General features: G+C 34.8%; 1 protein-coding gene across 1 annotated transcript in view; it reads right to left on the bottom strand.

Moving 5' to 3' along the window:
• Positions 1 to 24,610, bottom strand: part of LOC145296733 (DBH-like monooxygenase protein 1) — a 71,546-nt gene that overhangs the window by 7,518 nt on the left and 39,418 nt on the right. Inside the window, exons 9-12 of the mRNA XM_080142754.1 lie at positions 20,954 to 21,013; positions 18,148 to 18,275; positions 12,189 to 12,300; positions 2,318 to 2,374 (exon numbers count right to left, since the gene is read on the bottom strand). Coding sequence (XP_079998880.1) covers positions 2,318 to 2,374; positions 12,189 to 12,300; positions 18,148 to 18,275; positions 20,954 to 21,013 — 357 coding nt within the window. The remainder of the gene's footprint in view (positions 1 to 2,317; positions 2,375 to 12,188; positions 12,301 to 18,147; positions 18,276 to 20,953; positions 21,014 to 24,610) is intronic.

Genomic DNA, 24,610 nt, shown 5'->3' with positions numbered 1-24,610 from the left:
CAGAATTACACTATGGAGTCAGTACACCTTCAACAATGTCCTCAATGCAACGTTCTTTGCTAATCTTGACTCCTTAAGGGGGAGGGGAATAACAAGTGGAGATTTCCCTTTCTCAGAAATGACCGCCCAGATCATCAGTGACGCTGGTTTTTGCATTCTCAATATCTTTCCTGTTTTAGCAGGTATTTCATCACGATTTCTCACAAGGGCGCTATCATTTTGATGATTGTGGAACTGAGAATAAATTTACATCCATGTAGATGATTTTATTGAGCATGCCCTCCCTGATACGGTTTAGAGGGAAAAGATAACAAAGTATCAAGGACTTATGTATGATATGAAACGAAATTGGAAATTAAAAGACGTTTCAATTATACCAGTCATCATAGGAGCAACTGGGCTTATGAAAAAGAACTTTAAAAAGTACATAGCAAGCACACCCGGTGAACCAAGTGCAAGTGAAATACAAACGATTGCACTGAAAGGGACGGCTAGAATCCTGAAAAGATCTCTTGGTTGGACTCACTAAAATAGGGGTAAATGTCAGACATCTGGTTGGATGTCCCATCCCCTAGAAGAAAAAGTTTAAGAAAAATGAAAAAAAAAATTTAAGAAGAGTCGACTTCTGATGAGTCTCTTCTTTCCAGTTGTGAGTGCAGAGAGAAGCTCTCGCTTTTGAAGCTTATAGTGTGACATCTGCAGGTCACTTCGACATAGTCTTCGCATAGTGCTTGGTGATGTTTGTGCTTCCTTTGCCATTTGTCTCGTGGATCTTCTTGGATTTCGCCTGATTTTTTCCCTAACAGTTTTCATGAGTTTAGGTATTCTAGAGATGCAGAAATGGCCTGCTAGTTGTCTATTTTTGGTTTACTAGGATTCCAGGTAACGATCAATCGTCCTTTGTATGAACGTTCTTTTGATTTTGAGGCTTTCCCGTAACTTGACTATTTCTGATAGACGCACGTTCTTCTCATGCTGCTCTATGATAAATCTTCTTTTCAATTAAACAGACATTTTTTAAAATTAGTATTTTTTGTTTCTGAAAAACAAGAAATTATATATAACATTATAAGGTGCTGACAAGGAAGTAGCAAATTTATTTTAGTCTTATCATAAAAAATAGTTCCGAAATTTTGTAAGAGGACTTATGCGCCATCCTGTATATACTTAGTTATATTTTGGAAAAAGATTCCAGCAGAGTGCTCTATTATAAAGAAAAAAATTACAAAAATAAGAACGTATCATTTAAATTTTTATTTTCAGAATGTTTAAATAAAGTCATCGGTACTGTCGGTTTCAAACCTGATGATAGGGGTCTGTTTTAGATCCCCATATCAAGCTCTCTTCAGCTGATACGTATCTCGTATGGAGAGTATCAGCTGAAGAGATCTAAAACGATCCCTTGTTATCAGGTTTAAAACCGACGGTACTGATGACATATCTCATCTAAACTTTCTGAAAATAAATATACATATATATATATATATATATATATATATATATATATATATATATATACATCCTTCATTTTCTTCCTTTGTTAAAACAATAACTTTTTACCCCTATTCATATTAAATTTCGATGTGATTCTTGGCTACAAACGAAGATGCTCCAAGATGGTCTCTATCAAGGCAATGGACCATATCAAAGAATCTTAGGTCACCCTGTAATTGAAAGCCGAAAAATAATGATTTATTCTGCCCAGAACCGCAATAAATAAACTAAGATGATTATTCTTAACCATCAAGTTGCAATACATGAATGCTAAAATATCTTGTGTTAATATATGTAACCAATTTCTGTTAGGATAGAAATCTTTTGTCTTAAAAAGTCGTTTTTACATGCAATGTAAGCCAGCAGCATTCACTCTGGGCAGGTTGAACCAGTTTCTTCCAAAGGAAGACGCGCCAAGGGAATATTCACAAGCGATCCCCAGTTGCATGTATATCCCGGTCAGGAGTCATGACAATGTTAGGTTTTTGTAGTTCGTGCATGGAGGCATCAATGTCCTCTGACGTACGATACCTGGTATTCCCAAATGGTTAACCATCTGGTATTGACCACTCAGCGTTGCTTAACTTTGGTGATCTAATGAAAACGAGTGTGTCAACGTGATTATGTGTTTTTACATGATTATAACTATGTTATCCAATGTCATAAATATCACATTTTAGGTGAATCATTGGGATTAAAAAGTCATTCATTATACGAGTATATCTAGTATGCCAGTCGATTAAACAGATAAGTTTAATTAAACAGACAGCTACAAACAGATATTGTTAATATATAAAGGATGGAAACGAGCAACATTGCTTACCTGGCTGAACTCTAATATCTTAAGCAAGTTCACCGAACTTTGGTCTTCTCGAATTTGCTGAAAGAAAATGACAGAAAATTTTATATATATTTGATGGTAATCATTTATATATTTTTTTATTATAAAAAACCTGTTATGCAACAATAAACACAGCAGATATTGTTATTTTTAGTCTACAAGAATAAAAAATTACAATAGCATCATTTTACAGAAAAATTCCTATGAGTTCTCATCTAATATGTTAAATTCATTTACAAGCATTTTTCGATACTATGAGAGTCGTTTCAAAAGTAATACTTATTTTTTTTTCAACTTCAACAGTTTAAGAGTTACGAAGACGGAAGTGGTACCTTTAAAACAAACGACAGTTTGTGCTGTAAAATTTATTTTTTCTTCGGAGTTACTACAATTCTCAATGTACTTTTGCTTGCGATGAATAGGAGCCTTGATGTTTCGGTTGTAAAAGTCAGTGCTTGCTGAGGTGGTGAATTTTTTCATGGCTGTGATTACGGTGTTGTTGTCAGAGAAATGTTTCCCTTTCTCAGAAATGACCGCCCAGATCATCAGTGATACATTCTTTGGATGTCAGAACAAGTTGAAGTCTGATTGTGCCAGGTCGGGATTATACGGTGAGTGAGACAACACCGTTCAGCCAAACATTGTCACACATTCTACAGTCTTCAAACTTGGCGTTGTCGTATTGCAAACAGAACGTTTCCCTTTTCTCTAGCCTCACATGGGCAATCTGGGCCTTCAGCTTTGTCAATGTTTCAACGTAATCGTCAGAGTTGATAGTTAACCCTGGTTCCAAGAAATCAAGAAATGCGACACCTTTCCTGTCCCAGAAGACGGTACATATCACTTTACCCGCAACCATCTTCTAAGCTAAGTCGGTTAATAGCAAAATATTTGAAATTTAACTAACGCTCAATTCAAACAGGATTAGGACGAGAAGATAACTATTAAAAAGAAAGAAAAAAAAACGTTGATCAGCCGACAGGTTTTAGTAAAGCGATAATTTTTTAAACCCTCATCACTAACAAGTAATATCCAGTACTACCAAAAGATGTGCTTTTCGTGGGACTTTGCTGTATGCTCGGGTACCTGCTTCGCAGGCACCCTTGCAATAAATGGATGTTATAAGAGCCGCATAAAATATAACCATAACCTTTGACCCTGACCTTGTAAAATGGTGTACACTATGGGGAACCATTATCATGCCAAGTTTGGTCATGATCGATCCAGTGGGTGTGCACTGTAGGAGAGTATATATACATGGCCTTTGACCTTGACCTTTACCTTAAACTTGAAAAATGGTGTACACCATCCACAGGTGGGGGACCATGATTATGCCAGGTGTAGTCATTATCGCTCCAGTTGTGTGGGCTATAGGAGAGTTGGACACACAGACACAAAGACAAACAGACACACACATGAACGCTACTTCTTTATATATACAGTAGAACCCAAGGATATGGTAGCCCTAGGATACAGTTTTTTCAGGTTATGAAGTGGAATACAATGTTTCTCCGGCCCCTGGTTATGGTATTTTCCCCACCTTACGGTGTTATTATAATGTTATTTGGTTATATGCATGGGTATTATATACTGTACTGTATTTTGTTACTAATTTTTAATGCCATACACAGGGGTTCTGCTGTACAGATATAATTACTATGAAAGTTTTTTTTTATCTATACATAGATAAATTAAAATTATATTTAGGAGGAAATAATTACAGATCACTGGATTAATCAGCTAGAAGTGGGGGTTAGACATATGTAGATATGTACATGCAGATGAACATGCACATATAGATTTACATGGATATATGTACCTATCAGTAGATATATTCTTACGTACTTACATATACGTACAAACACATACATACAAGTGACTATATCTACAAAGTATCTAGACATGTATCAGAACACATACACACCTAGTAAAGTACACACCCAAATAGATACATACATGTGTATAAAAATTATAGAAAACTCAAGTATACACTCATGCACAGAAAGTGCCTATGTACATGTACAGGATGCCGTCAATAAGTTTCCAGATTTTTTTTGTACAAGCATTTAAAGTTGTCATAGACTCTTGAAAATTCTGTATGTCATTGCTATACATCTTATGACATGACTGACCAATTTTTATGATTTCAGGTTTAAATGATCAGCTACAGCAAAGATTGAATACACCCTACTAAAGCCTGATTGTCACAGCTGGTAAATTTCAAAAATGCAATATGGACGTGAGGACACTTTAGACATGCAATAAATTCTTTTTTAAACCTGGAAAAAAAAAATGCCACAGAAACATATGGAATGTTTCAGACTGTTTTTGGACCATCATATGAATCGAGCATCAGTTTTTGAGAGAAGGAAGGCAGGGAGTCTGTGAGGGATGATGAGGTGTGGGAGGAGTAAGAAAACCAGAACGCCAGAGTTGATTGGCCAAATATAAAAAAAACTGCACTTATTGTCTCTACAGACATAGCTTCGTATGTCTATAGAGACAATAGGTGTACAGTTTGTATGTCAGTGTGGAAACTGTACACACAATTATTTGCAAGAAACTGAACAGGCTGAAGGTTTGTCTGAGTGGACCATCTCACAATGACAAACTTGTTACAAACTATTTGACCATGATGGGTATCAAGACAGTTCTTCATCCTCCCTATCATCCATACCTTGCTCCCTGTAACTTTTGGTTATTCCCTAAGCTCAAGGGAAACCTTAGAAGCTGTTGTTATAAGACAATTGAGGAGATGAAAGAGGCTATGATGAGAGTCATTGACACGCTCACAGAAGAGGACTTCCATGGGACCTTCCAGAAGTTGTTGGAATGGTACAACAATTGCATTGCAGCCAGGAGAGATTACTTCAAAGGGGACTAGAGTTTAATGTGTGGTCTATCAATAAAAGTTCCCATACAAAAAAGTCTGGAACCCCATTGTATATACATGTGCAAAGGAGATGCCTATACAAACCTGTACGCATGCTTACAGGCACATGCAATTTCATATGTATTTCATATTAAATAAGTCCATGCAAGTAAACATACATATACCTAAATAGAAACATGTGTAAAAGTATGCACAGATAGAGGTACACAGATTTGCACTCTTTCACAAACCCATGCACACAAACACATGTGCACACAGACATATGGTAATATAGATGCATACACAAAAGCCTCATCTAAACTTAGACATTCACAGATATAAATGTATAGACACACAGCCATAGATATATATATATATATATATATATATATATATATATATATATATATATATATATATATATATATATGCACGTACAAGTACCAATACACATAAAGAAATGAAAGCAGATGGATTGAAGAACATGTGTGCAGTCAGCACCAATCCTATTCAGGTTTTAACTGGTTTCCTCCGAAGGAGGAAGTTTCATGGGAGTATGAAATTCACAAGCAGTCCCCAGTCACATGTATATCCCCGTTGGGGGAGATGACGACGTTAGGTTTTTGCAACTTTTTACAGGGAGGTGTCGACGTCCTCCTACATACAGCGACTGGACTTCCCAAATTGGTCACCCATTTTAGTAATGACCAGGCTCAACGTTGCTCAACTTCGGTGATCTGGCGGGAACCGGTGTGTCAATGTGATTGTGCCGTATAATTGATTGAAGAATTGATTGAAGCCATATAATTGATGACGTATAATTGATTGAAGAACATACATACATATAAATTAAGAGAAATGCACTCTATACAAAAGTGCATAGTTACGCACATTTATGTGTTATATAGTCCAGGAACCAACACGTTGTAGCTTCAATCGCAACTTCAATTTGCTTTTTCTTTGTAAAAGCAACATTAATTTCCTCATTTTTACAACCGTGACGTCACCCCAGTGATCGTCTTCTTGAGTGTTATCTACGCCTCTCACGTGATCTTGAAAGTGTTCCACGTCTCTAGCGTCTCTTTTTTAAGAATTAATTAATTTCAAAACAAAGTTTGAAAAAGCAAATTTCAAAACCGAATGAAAAAGCAAGATAAAGAAAATGCTTGATCGATTTTCTTTCATTAAGCAGAAACAAAGCAAATACATTTTGTACATACTTATTATTTTACTGAGAGAGAGATTTCGGTGTCACACAGAAAAATAACAAAAAATCCCAACCAACCTCCTGAGTTGCTTGTTTAGCCGCACTGATGAGCGAAACAGCACTGTATGTGGATTACTATAATGCTCCCTATCTTGGGTTGAGCATATTGGGAAGTGATATACAAATTATAATTAGCATATGAAGCAATGCTCTTTGTGTAAACAAATTGAGCTTAGGTATTTGGACAATGTCAAAACATTGTCAATTCATAGCAGCAGCCAAATAGCACAATGGTTAGAAACTCCGACTTTCATATGGGCGGTTGGGTTTCGATCCGATTCTGGCTTGAGGTAGTTGCTTGTCTAGCGATACTGATGAGCTGTGAAACAGCGAAACAGTACTAAATGTGGATGACTATATATATATATATATATATATATATATAATATATATATATATATATATATATATATATATATATATATATATATATATATATATATATATATATATATATAAGATTTTTTTTATTAACCATTCTGTGGTATTTAATTATTACGCTCGCCTTGAGGGAGATACCTGCCTTTTTTTGTTTACGTGACCCCCTTTATTTGAGACGTATGTTTTTGTGATTATTAAGTTTATTTATTAAATATTTGAATATTTTATTCAAATACTTATTACATTTTGTTTTTCGTGCACAAAAGTTATCCATGAACACGTGTTTTTGGGTATCAACCGTCTTCAACGTAGCTAAACTTTTGACAAGGGTCAAACTCGTAACAGCTCGATCGGCAGCTTGATGTTTTACCACCTCGTCAAATTTTATGCATGACTATTATCGCTTTTAAATGTAAGAAATATTGTTGATTTATTTTATTTTTTTTATTAGCGATTCTGTGATATTACATTCTTACGCTCGTCTGAGCATAGAGTTATTGCAATCGTGAAGGGAAGGCCTTTATTATTCATGATTAAAAGTGAAATACATAAAACATGTTCTTTTTTTAAAAAGAGGGGAAGAAGATAAGAAAAAAAATAAAAGGAGGAGTCAGCTAACCGGTTTTGCCTTTGCTTTTTCACATTTCTTTCATTATATATGTATGTGTGTGTGTGAGTGTATATATATATATATATATATATATATATATATATATATATATATATATATATATATATATATAATGTAAAGCTGAATGTCTGTGTGTGCATGTGTGTGTGTGTGTGTGTGTGTGTGTGTGTGGTCACGAATAGGCTCCTATATGGTTGACTATTTAAAAAAAACTGATTACATATAATGATAGAAGATGTATCGAGACACAGGAATGGGTATGTTTGATCTGGCAGAACGGTGGTTCATTAAAATTGTGGGGTCTGCGTTCGCGCCTGGTCAACAAAGTATTGAAAATAAAAAATCTAAAAATTAAAAAAACAACGTTTACAAGGGTTTTTGATATAGATGTACATAAGAATACTTTCATAAGTATGTTTTAACATAAATAGGGATGGTATAATAAAATTGTGGGGTCTGCGTTCGCGCCTGGCCTCCATAGAATGGAAATAGGTACAAACTTTAATAAAGACTTTTCATATCTATCTGCATAAGTATATTTTGAAAATTATGTTTCAGTTTGAAGAAATATGGTATAATAAAATTATGGGGTGTTCGTTCGCGCCTGACCTCCATAGAATGAAAATATGTCACAAAGTTTAACAAGGTGTTTTTATATAGATCCACAGAATATTGTGATAAGTGTGTAGCGTCTACCCGGGAATTTATTTTGTCAGGACATTTGAACATTTCACCGTTTCCGGAGAGCTCCAAAAAAAAGACAAAAAAAGGCTTGGCGCCAAAATTCAAGAACTCTCTCGACCTCTTTTTGCTCGGCACCTGAAGAGTTAAGACGCGTTAGTGTCACGCTCCGTCGCTTGTGCGCAACAGCAACAAAACACACTTGTGCTGATTTCCCATTGATGAAACAATACACAAAAAGAAAGAAAAACATTCTTATCTTTCCTTCAGCTCCTTACTCGACGCATTTCCTAAAAAAATTAATTTCCAACGTGACGTCAAAAAACATTGAACCGGTCAAGAAGGATTTCTTTTCTTTATTTTCGGACTAAAAAATAACACGAGTGAGATATTCCAGGCAAATAAATTCACATCTATTACAAAGAGCTAAGTCTGATGATTTGTTTGTTTTTAATTGATTTTTCCAGATGTTTACTTTCGTATAAATGTTTTGAAAAATTAATCGTAAGTGAGATGCTCGTTAAATTGCCCAGCGCTTCTACAGCTTCAAGTGTTTCAGTATGAACAGGTGTGATATAATAAATTATGGGGTTTATCTATTTTATTTTTACTTTCATCATATTTTGCTTTGGTTTTGATACCCCCAAATTCGAAGCTATCTCTTTACAACCCTTCCTTTTCAAAACCTATCATACTTTAATAAATCAGAGTCCATTTTCTGTAGGCTGCTTTTGAATCCAATCAACGACGGGTACTTTTCCTAGTATATATACAGGGTGTCCACAAAGTCTGGCTACATTATGTAGCCAGACTTTGTGGAAGCATCCTCTACATAATGTACCTATTTACTATGCCTCCCCACGGGACAGAGTTAGACACCAGGGTCGTTTTTTAACGTGGAGAAAAGGTACAAAAATAAAAATTGTCTCAGTCGTGAAGGATTTCTCCTCCACCGAAAGAGAACAAGAAATAGAAGTGCAGCATCTGAAGAACAGATACTACACTTTGATCTTGACCAAAAGGCCTCTACATAATGTAGTCAGACTTGTAGACACCATATATATATATATATATATATATATATATATATATATATATATATATATATTAGTGGTCTGGCAATGAATACCCACGATACAAACAACTTTATTAAGATAAACTAAGCTTCAAAAACCACTAGGCACACCTCCAAAAACCCCACATCCAGCGCCTGCATATACTCTGTGCCACGAAATGATTGCCACCAGAGAAACACAGCGTAAATATGAAATAAGATTCAGTGAACATAGAAAAGACATAAAAAACGGCAACGCCTTTTCTCCCGCTGTGCTGAGCATGGTCACTCGTTCAACTTTGCACATGCAAAAATCATCAAATTCGTTCCAGGTAAAACTGAACGAAGACTTTTAGAATCAGCACTCATTTCAAATACCATCACGCAGAGAAAAGGATTCAACAATTTAGCCCCCATTATAGGAAATATAATAATCAAAGAGCAAAACATGAATGTACATCTTGGGTAGCTATTCTGTATATCGTTAATCACTTCTTATATAATTTTGAAAAAAATTAATAAGCTATTAACTAACTAACTAATAAATATAAATAAAAATACATTAACCAACTAAAAAATATTTACGAGTCCAGTAAATATACATATATATATATATATATATATATATATATATATATATATATATATATATATATATATATATGTATATAGGTAATGTCTGAGTATATATATATACATAGAATAATCCAACCTCCCTACAGGCACTTTTATACATTCTTTTCCAGAGTAAGAAGGAACATAAAGTTCCTTCACTTTTTACTCGCATGTGGTCTGTAACCTGTTTCCTCACCATTTTTTAACTCAATCCTGATGATGTCCCCTGGAATAGGGACGAAACATTTATAATCATTCATCTATTTTAGGTGTTCCTTTTCACACACACACACACACACACACACACACACACACACATATATATGTACAGGCGGCAAAAAGAAAGTCCGCACTTGTAATTTTTTTGAAAACTGCAAATTTAAGCTAAATTTGATGTAATAGTTTAAACAAACACATACAGGGGGGGTGCAAAAGTAGGTATACAGTATTGAAATTATTGATATTTTATTGAACTGAAAGCTACATACCTTAAAGTAAAGATGCATATACTTTTAGTCTTTTGTTTTTATTAATTAAATTTCTTTTCGATTAAAGTGCATGTACTTTGAATCATTTATTTTTATTTTTTCAGTTAAATTGGCAATTTAACCATGGCCGGTAATTTGACTGACGAACAGCGAAAATGGATATTAAAACAATACTGGAAGACAGAAAATAGTGAACGCGTAAGAGAACAGTGGGTCAAAACCTTTGCAACACCTCCCCCAACAAGGCTCACGGTTTATCGACTGCGTGACTAATTTGAACAGACAGGGAGTATCCACAATGCACCGAGAAGTGGTCGACCAATTACTGTGACCACACAAGAAAATGAGTTCAAAGTTGCTCAGGCATTCCCTCAGAGCCCACAGAAATCGAAATACAGAGTCTCATCTGAACTTGGTATTGAGCGTAGATTATTGGGGTGCCTGATGAATCGTGCCGGTCTAAAGATGTACACGCCTCGATTGATGCATGGTTTATTGGAAGATGACTCGGATCGTCGTTTACAATTTTCTGAAAACATCCTGAGCGAGGAACTTGAAGGTAACGGTATTCTAAATAAAGTTGTATGGTCTGACGAAGCAAACTTTAAATTATCAGGTGCCGTTAATCAACACAATTGCGTTTATTATGCAACTGAAAACCCTCGCATCACTATTGAAAAACAACTCAATCAACCCGGGGTAACAGTATGGGCTGGGCTTTCTTGCAAAGGTGTTGTTGGCCCCATTATTCTTCACACAAGCATTGATCAAACTGTGTACTTAAACATGTTGCAGGATACAATAATACCCCAAGTACATGAACAATACCAAAATGATGACTTTTATTTTCAACAAGACGGGGCCCCACCTCATTTTGCACTCATTGTGCGAGCACTACTTGACTTAAAATTTCCCAACAGATGGATTGGACGCCGTGGTGCCATCGACTGGCCACCACGCTCACCAGATTTAACTCCTATGGATTTCTTTTTTTGGGGCACAGTAAAAGATAAGGTTTTTGCACGCAAGCCTCGCACTGTCGAACACATGGTTCAGTTCATTTTGGAAGCTTGTCAGGAAATTGATACTAATAAAGATCTTTGTTCTAGAGTGTGCATGAGTGTTCGTTCTCGATCAGAGAATGTGTTAACGCTGACGGCAAGCAATTTGAATACCTGCGGAAATAGGGCTTCCTATTACATGTGTTTCTTATTATACGTGCTAATTATTACTTGTTTATGCAACATTTGTTTGCCTGTATAATAAATGCCTTAAACTTTATACGGTTTTTCTTTTTTTGACCACTGTATACCTACTTTTGCATCCCCCTGTATACCTCATTTGATTGCCCTTTTTTCTTCTATAATTTTTCGTGTTCATATTTGACTTTTAATTGATATATTCTAGTGTTCATGTCAAAAAATAATGTAATTCATTTACTGAAGTTATTCCTTTACAATGTAATACAGTCATCTTACATTTATTACTCCTGGACATTGTTGAGAAAAACAAAGCACAACAAAAAACTTGATCCTGGTAATTCCATTCCCCAACTCGCTTTCACAATAATATGAAGATTCTGTTGATAATGGAAATAGTCCAAAGAGATTAATATGTAACATTATAATTTACATTAATTGTTCCTAAAAATTCCAAGTTGTGTTTTCTTAATTTGTTATGCAAATAATATTGCGTTTCCTTAACTATGTAATAATAATAATGTTTTTTCTTTGTTTACTATGAGCATAATATTGTTTCCCTAGGATAGTATGATAATTATATTGTGTGTGTGTGTGTGTTTTACTTCAGCATGAAACTATTTTTTTTCTTAGCATAGTATGATTAGAAAGCTTTGTTTTCTTACCTTTGTTCCATTAGCACAGAATGTTACGAAAGTAGAGTCTTTTCCGAGGCCGTTAAGATTTTTCTCAAATTCCTCGGAGACATTTTGTTGTTGGAATTTTATGATATTCATTCTGAAAATAAGTCAGAAATACAAGCAAAAATAAAAAAAGCATGAAATAATGATGCAAATATTTTGTGTTTTATTTAAAATTCAACCTAATTAAAAAAATCAAAAACAAAATTACAGAATAATCCGTATGATGTACATACATGTCACACAATGGAAATATCATATACAAAAATCATGTCAATTCATTAAGAAGTTTTATTGTTGTAAAGAAAGTCATTTTTAAATGATTTAACGCTATTAATGTGAAATCTGTACCATTACAAGGCTGATTTCGCAAGTTTGAATTATTGTGGACTTATCTGCTCTTGCTTTCTTTTAAAATGTAGGCGCGAGACAGTCCCTTTTTGCTTACTCATAAAATTTCATTTTCGTAGTTAAAACTAAAACTACTTGATTAATTTACGTGATTTTTGGAATTTGACATCTTCGTACTGTGACGATTATGAACAACATAAACATTCTTCTTTAGTTTCTGTATTTTGGCTGTTTTTAATTAGGTTGAATTCTAGGTGAGAATTAATGTATATATATATATATATATATATATATATAGTTATACTTTTTTTGGAAAAAAAATCCAGCAGAGTGCTCTATTATAAGGAAAATCCAAAAATAAGAGCGTCTTATTTATGTTTTGTTTACAGAAAGTTTGGATGAGATAAGTCATCGGTACCGTCGGTTTCAAATCCGATAACTAGGGACCATTTTAGGTATCCATATCAAGCTCTCTTCAGCCAATACTCATAATTTTTTAATGGCTTTTCGACAGCATAAACAAAATGCAAATCCGCACAATGTTCTTGTTCCAGTTCAAACTAGGCCGAAAAGCTGCCCAGACAGCTCGTGACATCAATGATACGTTTATACCCACGAACCACTTACGAACGTGTGGCACAACGATGGCTCAAGAAATTTCACAATGGTGGCGAGAGCTTTGAAGATGAAGACAGTCATGGCCAGCCGACTGCAGTTGATAATGAATATTTGGAAGCATTAATTGAAGCCGATCCTCGCAAAACCACACAAAAAGTTGCTGTTGAACTCGAGGTAGACTACTCAACAGTCGTTCATCATTTAAAGCAAATGAGTAGTCAAACAAGTTGGGTAAATGGGTGCCGCATGAATTGAGTGATAATAAAAAACATCGTCATTTTGAGGTTTCTTTCACGTTCCTTCTGAGCAACAAAAATGATCCATTTCTTGAGAACAACCAGCAAAATTCGGCACAATGGTTAGATGCCAGAGAAGCTCCACAACATTTCCCGACGCCAAAAATTGCATATAAAAAAAGGTTATGGTGACTGTTTGATGGTCTGCAGCCAGTCTCATCCATTACAGCTTCTGGAATCTGGGTGAAACGATTACAGCAGAGAAGTACTGCCGACAAATTGACAAAAAACGCCAGAAGCTCCGTATATGCCCGAGATTGGGCAATATGAAGGGACCAGTTCTCCTTCATGGCAACACTCGTCTGCATGTTGCTCAACTGATCCTGTAGGAGCTGAACGAATTGGGCCGCATCCGCCATGTTCACCAAACTTCTCGCCCACCAATTATGACTTTTCCAAGCATCTCGACAACTTCCTGTTTGATAAATACTTCAAAAGCCAAGATGATGCCGAATCGACTTTCAGTGACTTCCTCGCGTCCAGAACTCCGGATTTCTATGCTAATAACATAAATAAACTTGTTCCTCGTTGGCAATGTTTTTTTTTTATTTCGATTAATAAAGTTTTTTTTTTTTATGAAAGGAGTTATGATCTTTTGAAGTTGAATGTTAGAATCGAAACCAAACATTTTTGGTGATCTAACCTTAGTTGCTACCGTTTAAGTTATTGACAGATAAGATAAGAAAGGTTTAAAAATAAGCGACTTCAAGTTATGAATGTATATTTGTGCATATGCAGGGTAAGAGTTTTATCAACTTAATCCTGCCAAAATCAATTTACTTTTTTAATTTTGACTCCTCAGCAGTTATTTTTACCGGATAAAAACCAAGTAAAATTTGTTCCATTGGTTCAAGCTCCCAATATATCAAGTTTCATGTCTGTACATCAAAAATTCAGAGAGGTATTTGATAGTGACCGTTACGTACGCACATAAACAAAGTCACTGATATATATATATATATATATATATATATATATATATATATATATATATATATATATATATATAGGGAAGTTAGAAGAATAAATGGATGAAATAAAAACAATAAAGACGAAATGTTGATGGACATATAACTTGGTTTGTCCCTTTTATATCTCTCTATCTCGTCGGAATACTATTTCCAATATTCTCATATATATATATGTATATATATATATATATATATATATATATATATATATATATATATATAGAGAGAGAGAGAGAGAGAGAGAAAATAAAAAGGAACAAACCGTATTATGTGTTCATCAACGTTTCGTCTTTATTTCGAAACAAAGACGAAACGTTGATGAACACATAATACGGTTTGTTCCTTTTTATTTTCTCTATTTTGTCGGAATACTATTTCCATTATTTTCATCATATATATATATATATATATATATATATATATATATATATATATTAGTATCATTATTATACTGGTCAATGTGCACTGAAAAGGGTGTTTATTCTGAAAGCCATTCTTAACATGGGAGGTTGAAAATAAAAAAATGCCTTTCGGAATAAACATCCCCAACCTCCCCATATTAAGAACGGCTTTCGGAATAAACATCCAGGACCTCCCCATGTTAAGAACAGCTTTAGGAATAAACACTCTTTGCAGGTTGAACAACCAGTGCAACTTGACCATTATACTAAATCGGAGTTGATCAACCTTTTATCTATATTTTTAAACACACAAAATACATGCCAATGTAATTGTGTGTTCTAAGATGAAGTTGTGTTTGAACCCCCCACCCCCTCAAAAGAAAACTTTCATCTCTTAGATACAATTTACAAATTATTGATCATATTTCTATTACTAACTTTTTATTCATCATTTTCATCCTCTCTCACTGCATGTTGGTTGATCCTTTGTTATTATTTTCTACAGTGGCTATTCACTCTAATTTCCCTCTTTTTGTATTTGATAGTTGAAAGAAAAAATACATCTATTGCAATATTCCAATAGAAACATAAGCCAAAGGCAATAATAATAATAATATAAAATCCCTAGTTGAAGAGAGAGGGAGAAAGAGAGAGAGTGAGAGAGAGCAGAAAGGAGCTGTTTTTAAATAATTTAAAAAAATATGTAATAAGTTTTGCAGACTCATTTTATCCCTTAAAACTGGAAGAATGTATCAACGAACATAGCGTCAAGTATTTTCTGGATTGATTCACTCAGGACTCTACAGATAAGGAAGCCTCTATAGACTGGCTAAAAAGGGGGTCGCTTCACTAATGGCTACCCAAGATCAAGACTTGATGACCAATGCATTTAAGAAAATGAATGGCTTCAGCAATGACAGCAAATGCGGGTTATGCTACACAAAAGTAGAGGGTGTTAACATTCATCTGTAAGGATCTGCTGGAGGACGGCTACTTTACAACACGACACAATAGAGTGTTTCAATATCTCTATTAGATGGTCTTTAAAATGTTAAATATAGAGTGCAATATTAAATCATGAGAACATATAACAGAAAACACAGTTGGAAATCCGTGCCCAAATCTAAACACAGATTACATGAATAAAGCTTATCTCCTAGAACTGCCTGCCTGTAAAACACTGTTCCACTGGACTGCTTCCCGGTTGAATACAACATGGTAGCCTTCAAATCCAATGTAATAAAGTTCTTGCTGAGCTGTCTCCATAAATTTTTTTTTAATTACATTTTCACCCCAAACAAGGCACATTGCGACTCTGATATAGGGGGCTACTATCAAGGACATAAGCTACAGGAGTACTATGTGGGGAGTTGGGCAGCAAGATGTCAGTTCACGTTACACTTGAACTTCTGCATGTCAGTACAGTTGGGGAAACAGGAACCTGGAAGGAAATTCCAAAGTCTAGTGGTTCTGGTGAAGAAACTACTGGCATAGAAGGCTCTCTTACATCTAGGGATCTCAACTTTGAAAGGGTGGGATTTTGCTGCTTGTCGGGTTTGTCAGGGTATTTACATCGAGGGGGTACAAGTGCTTGCTGTTCTTCAGAGTATGCACTGTTAAAGTACTTGTAGAACAGGCAGAGGGATGCTCCATTTCATCGACGGGACAGAGGCTGAAGCTTAGATGACAGTTCAGGACCTATTAGGTTGGCGACTCTCTTTTGAACCTTGTCTAGGAGTATGATACTAGTAGCAGATGCACTGGCCCAAATATGACAGCAATACTCCATATATGAGCGAATGGTGGCCTTATGGAGGTACAGGATACTTTTGGGCGTTAGTAGTTTTCTAGCACGGTAGAGAGAACCTACCTTTTTTGCAGCAGTCCTGGCAATGCTCTCAATGTAATTGTTCCAACTCATGTTTCCTGTGAACGTTAGGCCGAGAAGTTTAAAAGATGTACTTTCAGATAAAGAGTCTTTGGCCATTGGTATTGGTGGCAGATAAGGTTTCTTGTAGTTATTGTAGGAAACAAGTTTAGTCTTGGCAGCATTGAATGTGACCATCCATTTTTGTCCCCATTCCACTACAGATTGGAGGTCATCCTCTAGTGTTTCTGCCATTTCCTTAGATATGTGTTCATTTGTTTTCCTGTCGTGTCTGTTAATAAATTATCAAATTTACCCAATTTACACAACGATTACTATACTACCATTTTACATTCATTAATCTTCATCTTTGAGTGACCTTCATGCCTTGATAAGTGGGAACACCCAAGTTAAAAAAAAAGTCATACACCATCCACTATGACTATGCAATCCCTACGGCTATGTACCTATAAAACCTGACATAGTGATATGGGATAAGAAGAAGAAAGAAACAACCTTAGTAGAAGTTAGAGTCTTCAATGATGCTGGGTAAAACAGAGTTGAGAGGGGAAATATAATGAAATACCAAGGTCTTATGCATGATTTGAAATGAAACTGGAATTTTAGGAAGATCTTTATCATTCCAGTAATTATAGAAGTAATTAGACTCATGAAAAAAAAAAAAAAATTCAAAAACTACTTGGCAAATATATCTGGTGAACCAAGTGCGAGAGAGATTCAGATAATTGCATTTAAAGGAACGGCCAGAATCTTAAAAAGGTCTCTCGGTTGGAATATCTGAGGTATCGGGTGAATGCTTGGCATCCGGTAGTAATCCCTATCTCCAGCTTGAACAAACTGATTAGAAAATTTAAAAAAAAAAAGAACTTGAATGCCTACTTGACACTATCCTTGACTGTCTTAGGTCTCTTTATATAAGGGGTTGTCAGGACAAGCTTGTATGAGGATAATTTTCTCTACATGTAAACCTTGACCAAATATTCCAAATCACATAGTATTTGCAGCCCAAATAAGATCTCGGTGTAGCAATCCTACGCTGATTTTTGCAAGGAATGATTCATCTTCTATAAGCGATTTTACCTCAAGTAGCAATACGAAAGTTGGATACTTCACCTAACCGGATGAATTCTTGTCCTGGAATCCAGTAAGATCAAGAGAGATATACTATAATATATTAAAACAGTCAATTTAATTTCAATTGAATCTAAAAATTACCTTGGCTTTATTTCTTATTATGTACATTCTGTTGCACTTAATTTTTTTTTAATTGCTAATAATAGATACATTTAGTTTTTTAAGTTCAACAAATATGTAAAGTAAGTAAGAAAAAGATTATCAGAAACAAAAAATCACCAGACAAATATGATCTCTTCGTAGAACTCGCATCATAGCATTTAAATAAAAAGTGGAAATACATACGATTCAATACTATTGTCCAGCCATGTCTTATCCTTTACTGCAATGCCACTCACACAACTAACAGCATTCACTTTCGGGTAATACATGATATAGACGAGGCACATTTCATCTGTTGTAGTAAGACCGCCCTGTAATGATAATAAAAGAACAAAAAATAAAAATCTGTGCAGCACTGAAACCAACGCAAACAATAGCACATACTCAATCTAACGTTGCCAGTGAAAGTACTTGAGGATTTCATTAAACACTGAGTAATAACTAATAGTTTTTGTATGCTTAACACACAGGATTTTAGACAGTTCTTGGAATATGCAAGATTCAAAGTGCCTACTAAGCAGTTATTTAATGCCTTATATTCAGCCATAAGAATCTGACCAAAATAAGTTTTTGCTGGGGCAGAATTTCGGATATCAGCCAGTTGGCGCAAGAAAGGAAGAATAATTCTGAGACGAGACTCAAGAATAAAGCTCAATTTAAGATTTGTTCAGCTGCTGTAAGGATGGGAAATTTGCAGTTGCCGTTAGCTCATTTTGACGATGTGCTCCGAGCCATAACTTGCATTCAACTGTCAAGCTTTACAATTTAAACTGTAGAAGCGAATTCTCCATCTACAGATTTACCATCCAGTGTGATATTACAGTAAGCATATAAGTTACTGATTTTGCAGGATGGAATCCATATTGCTTTTCGTTGAGTAGGTTGTTTGTGCTGAGGTGATTAACAACATTTTGATTTATTACAAATTCATAAGGGACTGATTGGTCTTCATGGAGATGCAAAGGACTAATTTTTTAAATGTTTTAAAATACTGGGTAGACTAATGAAAGCATTCGTCCCTTAGGCAACAGTTAAATATTTTTGTAAGAAAAAGAGGTAGTTTTTAAGCACTATGAATGCAATGCTGGCAGAATATGTTGCTTTGCAGACATCAAGATTTCTGATAAATTTGACAACATCCTGGAAATATATAGATGTGACTAGTAGCAGTATTATCGTATGGGTTATACATCTATACCACTATTTTGTAGCTATTTACTATGCCTCCCCACGGGGCAGAGTTAGACACCAGGGTCGTTTTTTAACATGGAGAAAAGGTACAAAAATAAAAAATTGTCTCAGTCGTGAAGGACTGATCCTCCACCGAAAGAGAACAAGAAATGAAAGTGCAGCATCTGAAGAACAGATGGTGTTTATTTGCTCCCCCACTGAGCAAATTAGGCACAAGGCCGTTTTTAATGTGAGGTAAAAACCAGCTCCCCTAAAAGGGGTCACTCTGGTTACCAAAAATAATAATTGTCCCAGTATAGAGGGTTTCCCCTCCATTGACTGGTACAAACCATCCCAAGTGCAGCATCTGAAGAACAGATACTACACTTTGATCTTGACCAAAAGGGTAGCCAGTCTGAGAAATTTTCTTCAGATAGATTGGCTGTCGCATAGTGTAGGATCAGGTGATTTGTGCACTTTGAGCAGAAAGGGGAGTCTATTTGTCTCCACCTGTGTTTGTTTGCTGTAGTCCTGGTCCGATTTGTGGCTACTAATTACTTTCTACTATTTCCTGCACGAAAGGCCACTACTTTGTAGCAGTGTGCAGGTTGTAAAACTAAGAGTGATCCACCCAGGTGATCAAACGGAATTTAGAGACTTTCTAAATTTCCTCCTGATCAATTCTTCTACACTGTCTTCAACGGGAACAGCTGTGACTTATAGGCTTTAATGGGCGTTGAGGAAATCATCTGCAGTGGCTTCTTGCAGTCCTTAAGTTAAATTTTGTTTTTGAATATCTATTTTGTTGAAGGTAATTGAAATAATGTTTTCTGTGAGTAATTCAAGGGCACACCTAGACTGGAAGTTTGGTTTCTGTTGGAATTTCTTGGAGGGTTTCCTAATTCTCTTAACTTAAACTCTTTTAAGTCTGAAGAAAATTAATGCCTTTTGTTAATTTCTCATTCTACATAAGGTCAACTTGCATCTTGTTTGGGAATATTTATTAGGAGAATTAAGCTATTTCAATAATAACAAACTATTTTAATAATAACAAACTATTTTAATGATAATAATCAAATAATATTTTAATATTAATAATAACTAAACTATTTATATAACAACAATTTTAAAAACAAATATTTTAATAATAATAATAATAATAATAATAATAATAATAATAATAATAATAATAAAACTAAAATATTTTAATAAAAATAACAATTAAATATTCCAAAAATAACAAACTATTTTTAAAATAACAATCAAAGTACATTAATTATAACAACAATTAAAATATTTCAGTAATAATTAATAATTTAATAATAAAGTAATAATATTTTCAGTAATAATATTTAAAAAATAACTATCAACTTATTTTTAATAGCAACAATTAATTTATTTCAATAATAACAAAATATTTCAATAATAATGAAAAAACTATTTGAACGAGTTTCTGTTTTATCATTCAAAGGCAAATTATAATTTTATACATGATTTAATGTTGAAACACAATGTCTATTGTCAAAGAATCATTAGAGATGATTAGTTAAATGTCTATTGTCAAAGAATCATTAGAGATGATTAGTTAAATTTCTATTGTCAAAGAATCACAACAGATGATTAGTTAAATGTTTATTGTCAAAGAATCACAACAGATGATTAGTTAAACATAAAAACTGTGAAGAAATTAAATCATTTTACTGAACACTGATTCTGTTAAGATTTGAACTTAGAATAATCTTTATGTTATTGTCTTCATGCATCCATAAAAATAAACAGTAGAAATAAAAATAAACAGGAAAATACGTCTCTTACTCACCCAAGTAAGCTTCTTTAGGGACTGTGAATTATAAACACATTGGACCTTCAGATCATCACCCTATAAAAAAGAATAAAGAGATAAATATATACAATTATAACTTATAAATAATTATTTCATTACCTACTGACATTAGTCTTCCATACTTACACAATCCTCAGCACAGATAATGGTGATCAACGCTGGTTGAAGTATTTAAATCCTGTCACAAAACCACCTTCATTAGCAAGGAACATACCCCAGGGCCACCATTCACCACTATGAAACTAAATTAAATTTTATCCATTATTTAAACGTTAAGCATCATTAATTAATGCTTAACGCTAAGCATAATTAATTAATGCTTAATGTTAAGCATCATTAATTAATGCTTAACGTTAAGCATCATTAGTTGATGCTTAACGTTAAGCATCATTAGTTGATGCTTAAGGATGTGTCCTCTATAGTATCAGACCTGACGGAATGGTTAATTGTAGGTATAGACCGTTTCATACCCTCGAAAAAGTTACAGCAAAAACCTAACAGCTAGCCATGGTTCTCTCCAGAATGCGCTGCTGCCATTGCGCACAGAAATCACTTTTTCCACTTCTTCCAACGTAATAGATGTATGGAAACTAAAGCCACTTTCAGGACTGCCAGCAACCATTGTAAGAAAGTAATAAAGAACGCAAGAGAGTTATATGCTCAGTCCGTAAATCCCAAAGTAGCTGAGCAGCGGCTTGCTTCCCACCAGTTTTGGCAAATAGCAAACAGAATCCTGAACAGAAGCATGTGCTCTATCCCAACTATCATCAATGGACCTGAGGTAATCTCGTTAGCATCAGACAAAGCCAAACTCTTTGCCAAGAACTTTGCAGCTAATTCTACCCTTTGCAACCAAGGCCGCCAACCCCCAATATTTCCTCATGTATCAGAAAACACGCTATGTGATATACATATATCTGTACGTGATGTTGCCAAGCTAATTAAAAGCCTTGATTTCAATAAAGCAACAGGCCCTGACGGTATTCCAATTATAGTACTCAATTCAACCAGAACTAGCGCCCATACTTACAAAACTGTTTAAACGTTGTCTTAAGAAGAATTGCTTCTCATCACCCTGGAAAATCTCATCAGTGTGCCCTGTATTTAAGAATTCAGGTGATTGCTCATCCCCCTCTCAGTACAGGCCAATAAGTCTCATGTGCATCATGAGTAAGTTGCTGGAATCTATGTTAAATACAGAAGTAATCAACCATCTAAACAAAAATAACCTTCTTAGTGACACTCAATATGGTTTCCGTTCTGCTAGATCTACAGCAGATGTGCTTACAGTTATATCTCATAGGATTAGCAAATCTCTCGATGGAGGCAATATTTCTAGGGCAATTGCGCTTGACATATGTAAAGTTTTTGATAGGGTATGGTTTACTTCACAAGGTCTCTAGCTATGGTATAGCTGGAAATGTCTTCTCAATTATTAAATCATTTCTTTCTGATAGGTTCATAAGAGTAGTAGTTGATGGGCAAAAATCAGAAGCTCTTCGTATTAATGCTGGAGTCCCTCAGGGGTCCATCCTGGGCCCAACTCTTTTCCTGATCTATATTAATGATCTTCCAAATCACATCCTTACATCATTTGTAGACATTTATGCTGATGACACTACCATTTATGGTAGCACATCTAAGACAGTAAACAACCAAGTTCTCTCCGATTCTCTCTCCTCTGATCTTGAGCATGTGGTACAATGGGGAAAGGAGTGGTTGGTTACTTTTGATGCATCTAAAACCAAGCTTCTCTCTTTACATCATCAACACTCTGATCCACATCTGGTATCAATTGAAATGAATGGCTCTCGTCTTCAGGAGGCCTCAAGTTTTGACAAGCTTCTGGGCTTGACCGTTACTCCTGATCTTAAATGGAACATGTACATCAAATATGTTGCTAAGGCCACTGGAAAAATGGTGGGATCTTTCTATTGATCCAGTAGATATCTCACTGCTTATGTAATTCTCTATCTATATAAGAGCCAGGTACGTCCAAGGATGGAGTACTGTTGCCACATCTGGGCAGGAGCTGCTAGAAAGGACTTGTCCTGCCTTGATAGAGTTCAAAATAGACTTCGTAGCCTTGTAGGAGATGTCCTTTTCTCTTCCCTGCAACCTCTATCTCATAGAAGAGATGTTGTGCGTTTGTCTCTGATGTATCGTCATTTTCATGGAAAGTGTTCGACTGAGCTTCAGTCTATGGTTCCCCCTCGCCAAACTTTCACAAGAAACACTCGTCTAGCTGAAAACACTATCAATAATTCCCCCCACTCCTTATCTGTGCCGAAACCTAAACGTAGATTCCATGAACAAAGCTTTTTTCTTAGAACTGCACGCCTGTGGAATTGTCTTCCGTTTTCCTGCTTTCCGGCTAACTACAATATGGTTGTGTTCAAGTCTAACGTAAACAAGTTCTTGATGAGCCGTTCCATATAAGTTAACAAATTTACCGAATTGATTACTATATTGTCCAATTTCTACTGTACACTCTTTAACCCTTATCCTCGAGTGACCTCTTGGCCTTGATAATGCGGTGATGCCTGTGTGTGAAAAAAAAAATGATAATCTCGAATTTATTCCATCAGTTTTTTAAATACTCTGTATCATTCGGATGACGCTATCCAATGTGTAAATGATCCTGAAAAATCAGTGCTTATTTCTAAACATCAAACAGATTGACACTATTAATTTATACCAAAACATTTATTAATTATTGTATAAGATAGTCTTACGCGGGAATTTCGACAATTAAAAAATAAAAAATGGGAAGTTGCATTTTTATTTTAATCAATGTTTCCTATTACTTAACAGTAATATTGTAATGTGAAGGATGATTGTCAAATAAGAAAGATAACGTTGAATTGCTAAGCTTTGCATGTGCGAATGGAAGTTAATAATATCGCATACACAGAATGATTTTGAATAAGTTTGACAGTTGCAGTTAAAATAGTAAATACAGATTGTTTTTTTGAGAGGCTATAAATTTAACATGTACAACTCTATTTTCTCTAATTGCAGAGTTATCGACTATCGGTTATAAATGCCAAGATTTAATTTTTGAAACAAACTACATATCTGTATAATAAAAATATTTTTTCTTTGATTTATTTTAATATGAAGTTCACCGTCTGTAAAAAAAAAAAAAAACACCTTATATATCTCTTTGCTAACTTTTACTAGAACGAGTGAAGTGAAGTTACCAAAAAAAAAAAAAAAAAAAAAATTAAAGTTCCGTGTTAGGATTAATCTTGCCAGAAATTTCTCACAGATGAAGAGAATAGATCCACAGAAAAGTGTAAACCAATATTTAAAGTAACGAAGGTTGTTCGAAAATTGAAGCCTCCTATTTTTTAACTAAAAAAGTTGAAGAACTACGAAGATGCGAGTGGTACCATTAAAACGAGTGACCTTTTGGGTTCCAGAATTTATTTTTCTACATAGCCACCACTATTCTCAACGCACATTTGCCAGAGATTCAATAGCGCATCTCTGCTTCTGAAGCACATCCATGACAGCGGTTGTTGTTTTAGAGTCTCACACCGTCAATATCTGCAACAAAGAGAGTTAACTTTCAGGTCATGAATGCATAAGTTCAGTTATCATAACAATGCAATTTGCAATCTTCTCTGA

This window comes from Euprymna scolopes, chromosome 17 (assembly GCF_053919585.1).
Source record: "Euprymna scolopes isolate OS-2025 chromosome 17, ASM5391958v1, whole genome shotgun sequence".
NCBI classification, from domain to species: domain Eukaryota; kingdom Metazoa; phylum Mollusca; class Cephalopoda; order Sepiida; family Sepiolidae; genus Euprymna; species Euprymna scolopes.
The sequence above is the reverse complement of the archived record's forward strand: the minus strand, read 5'-3'. Positions and strand labels throughout refer to the sequence as shown.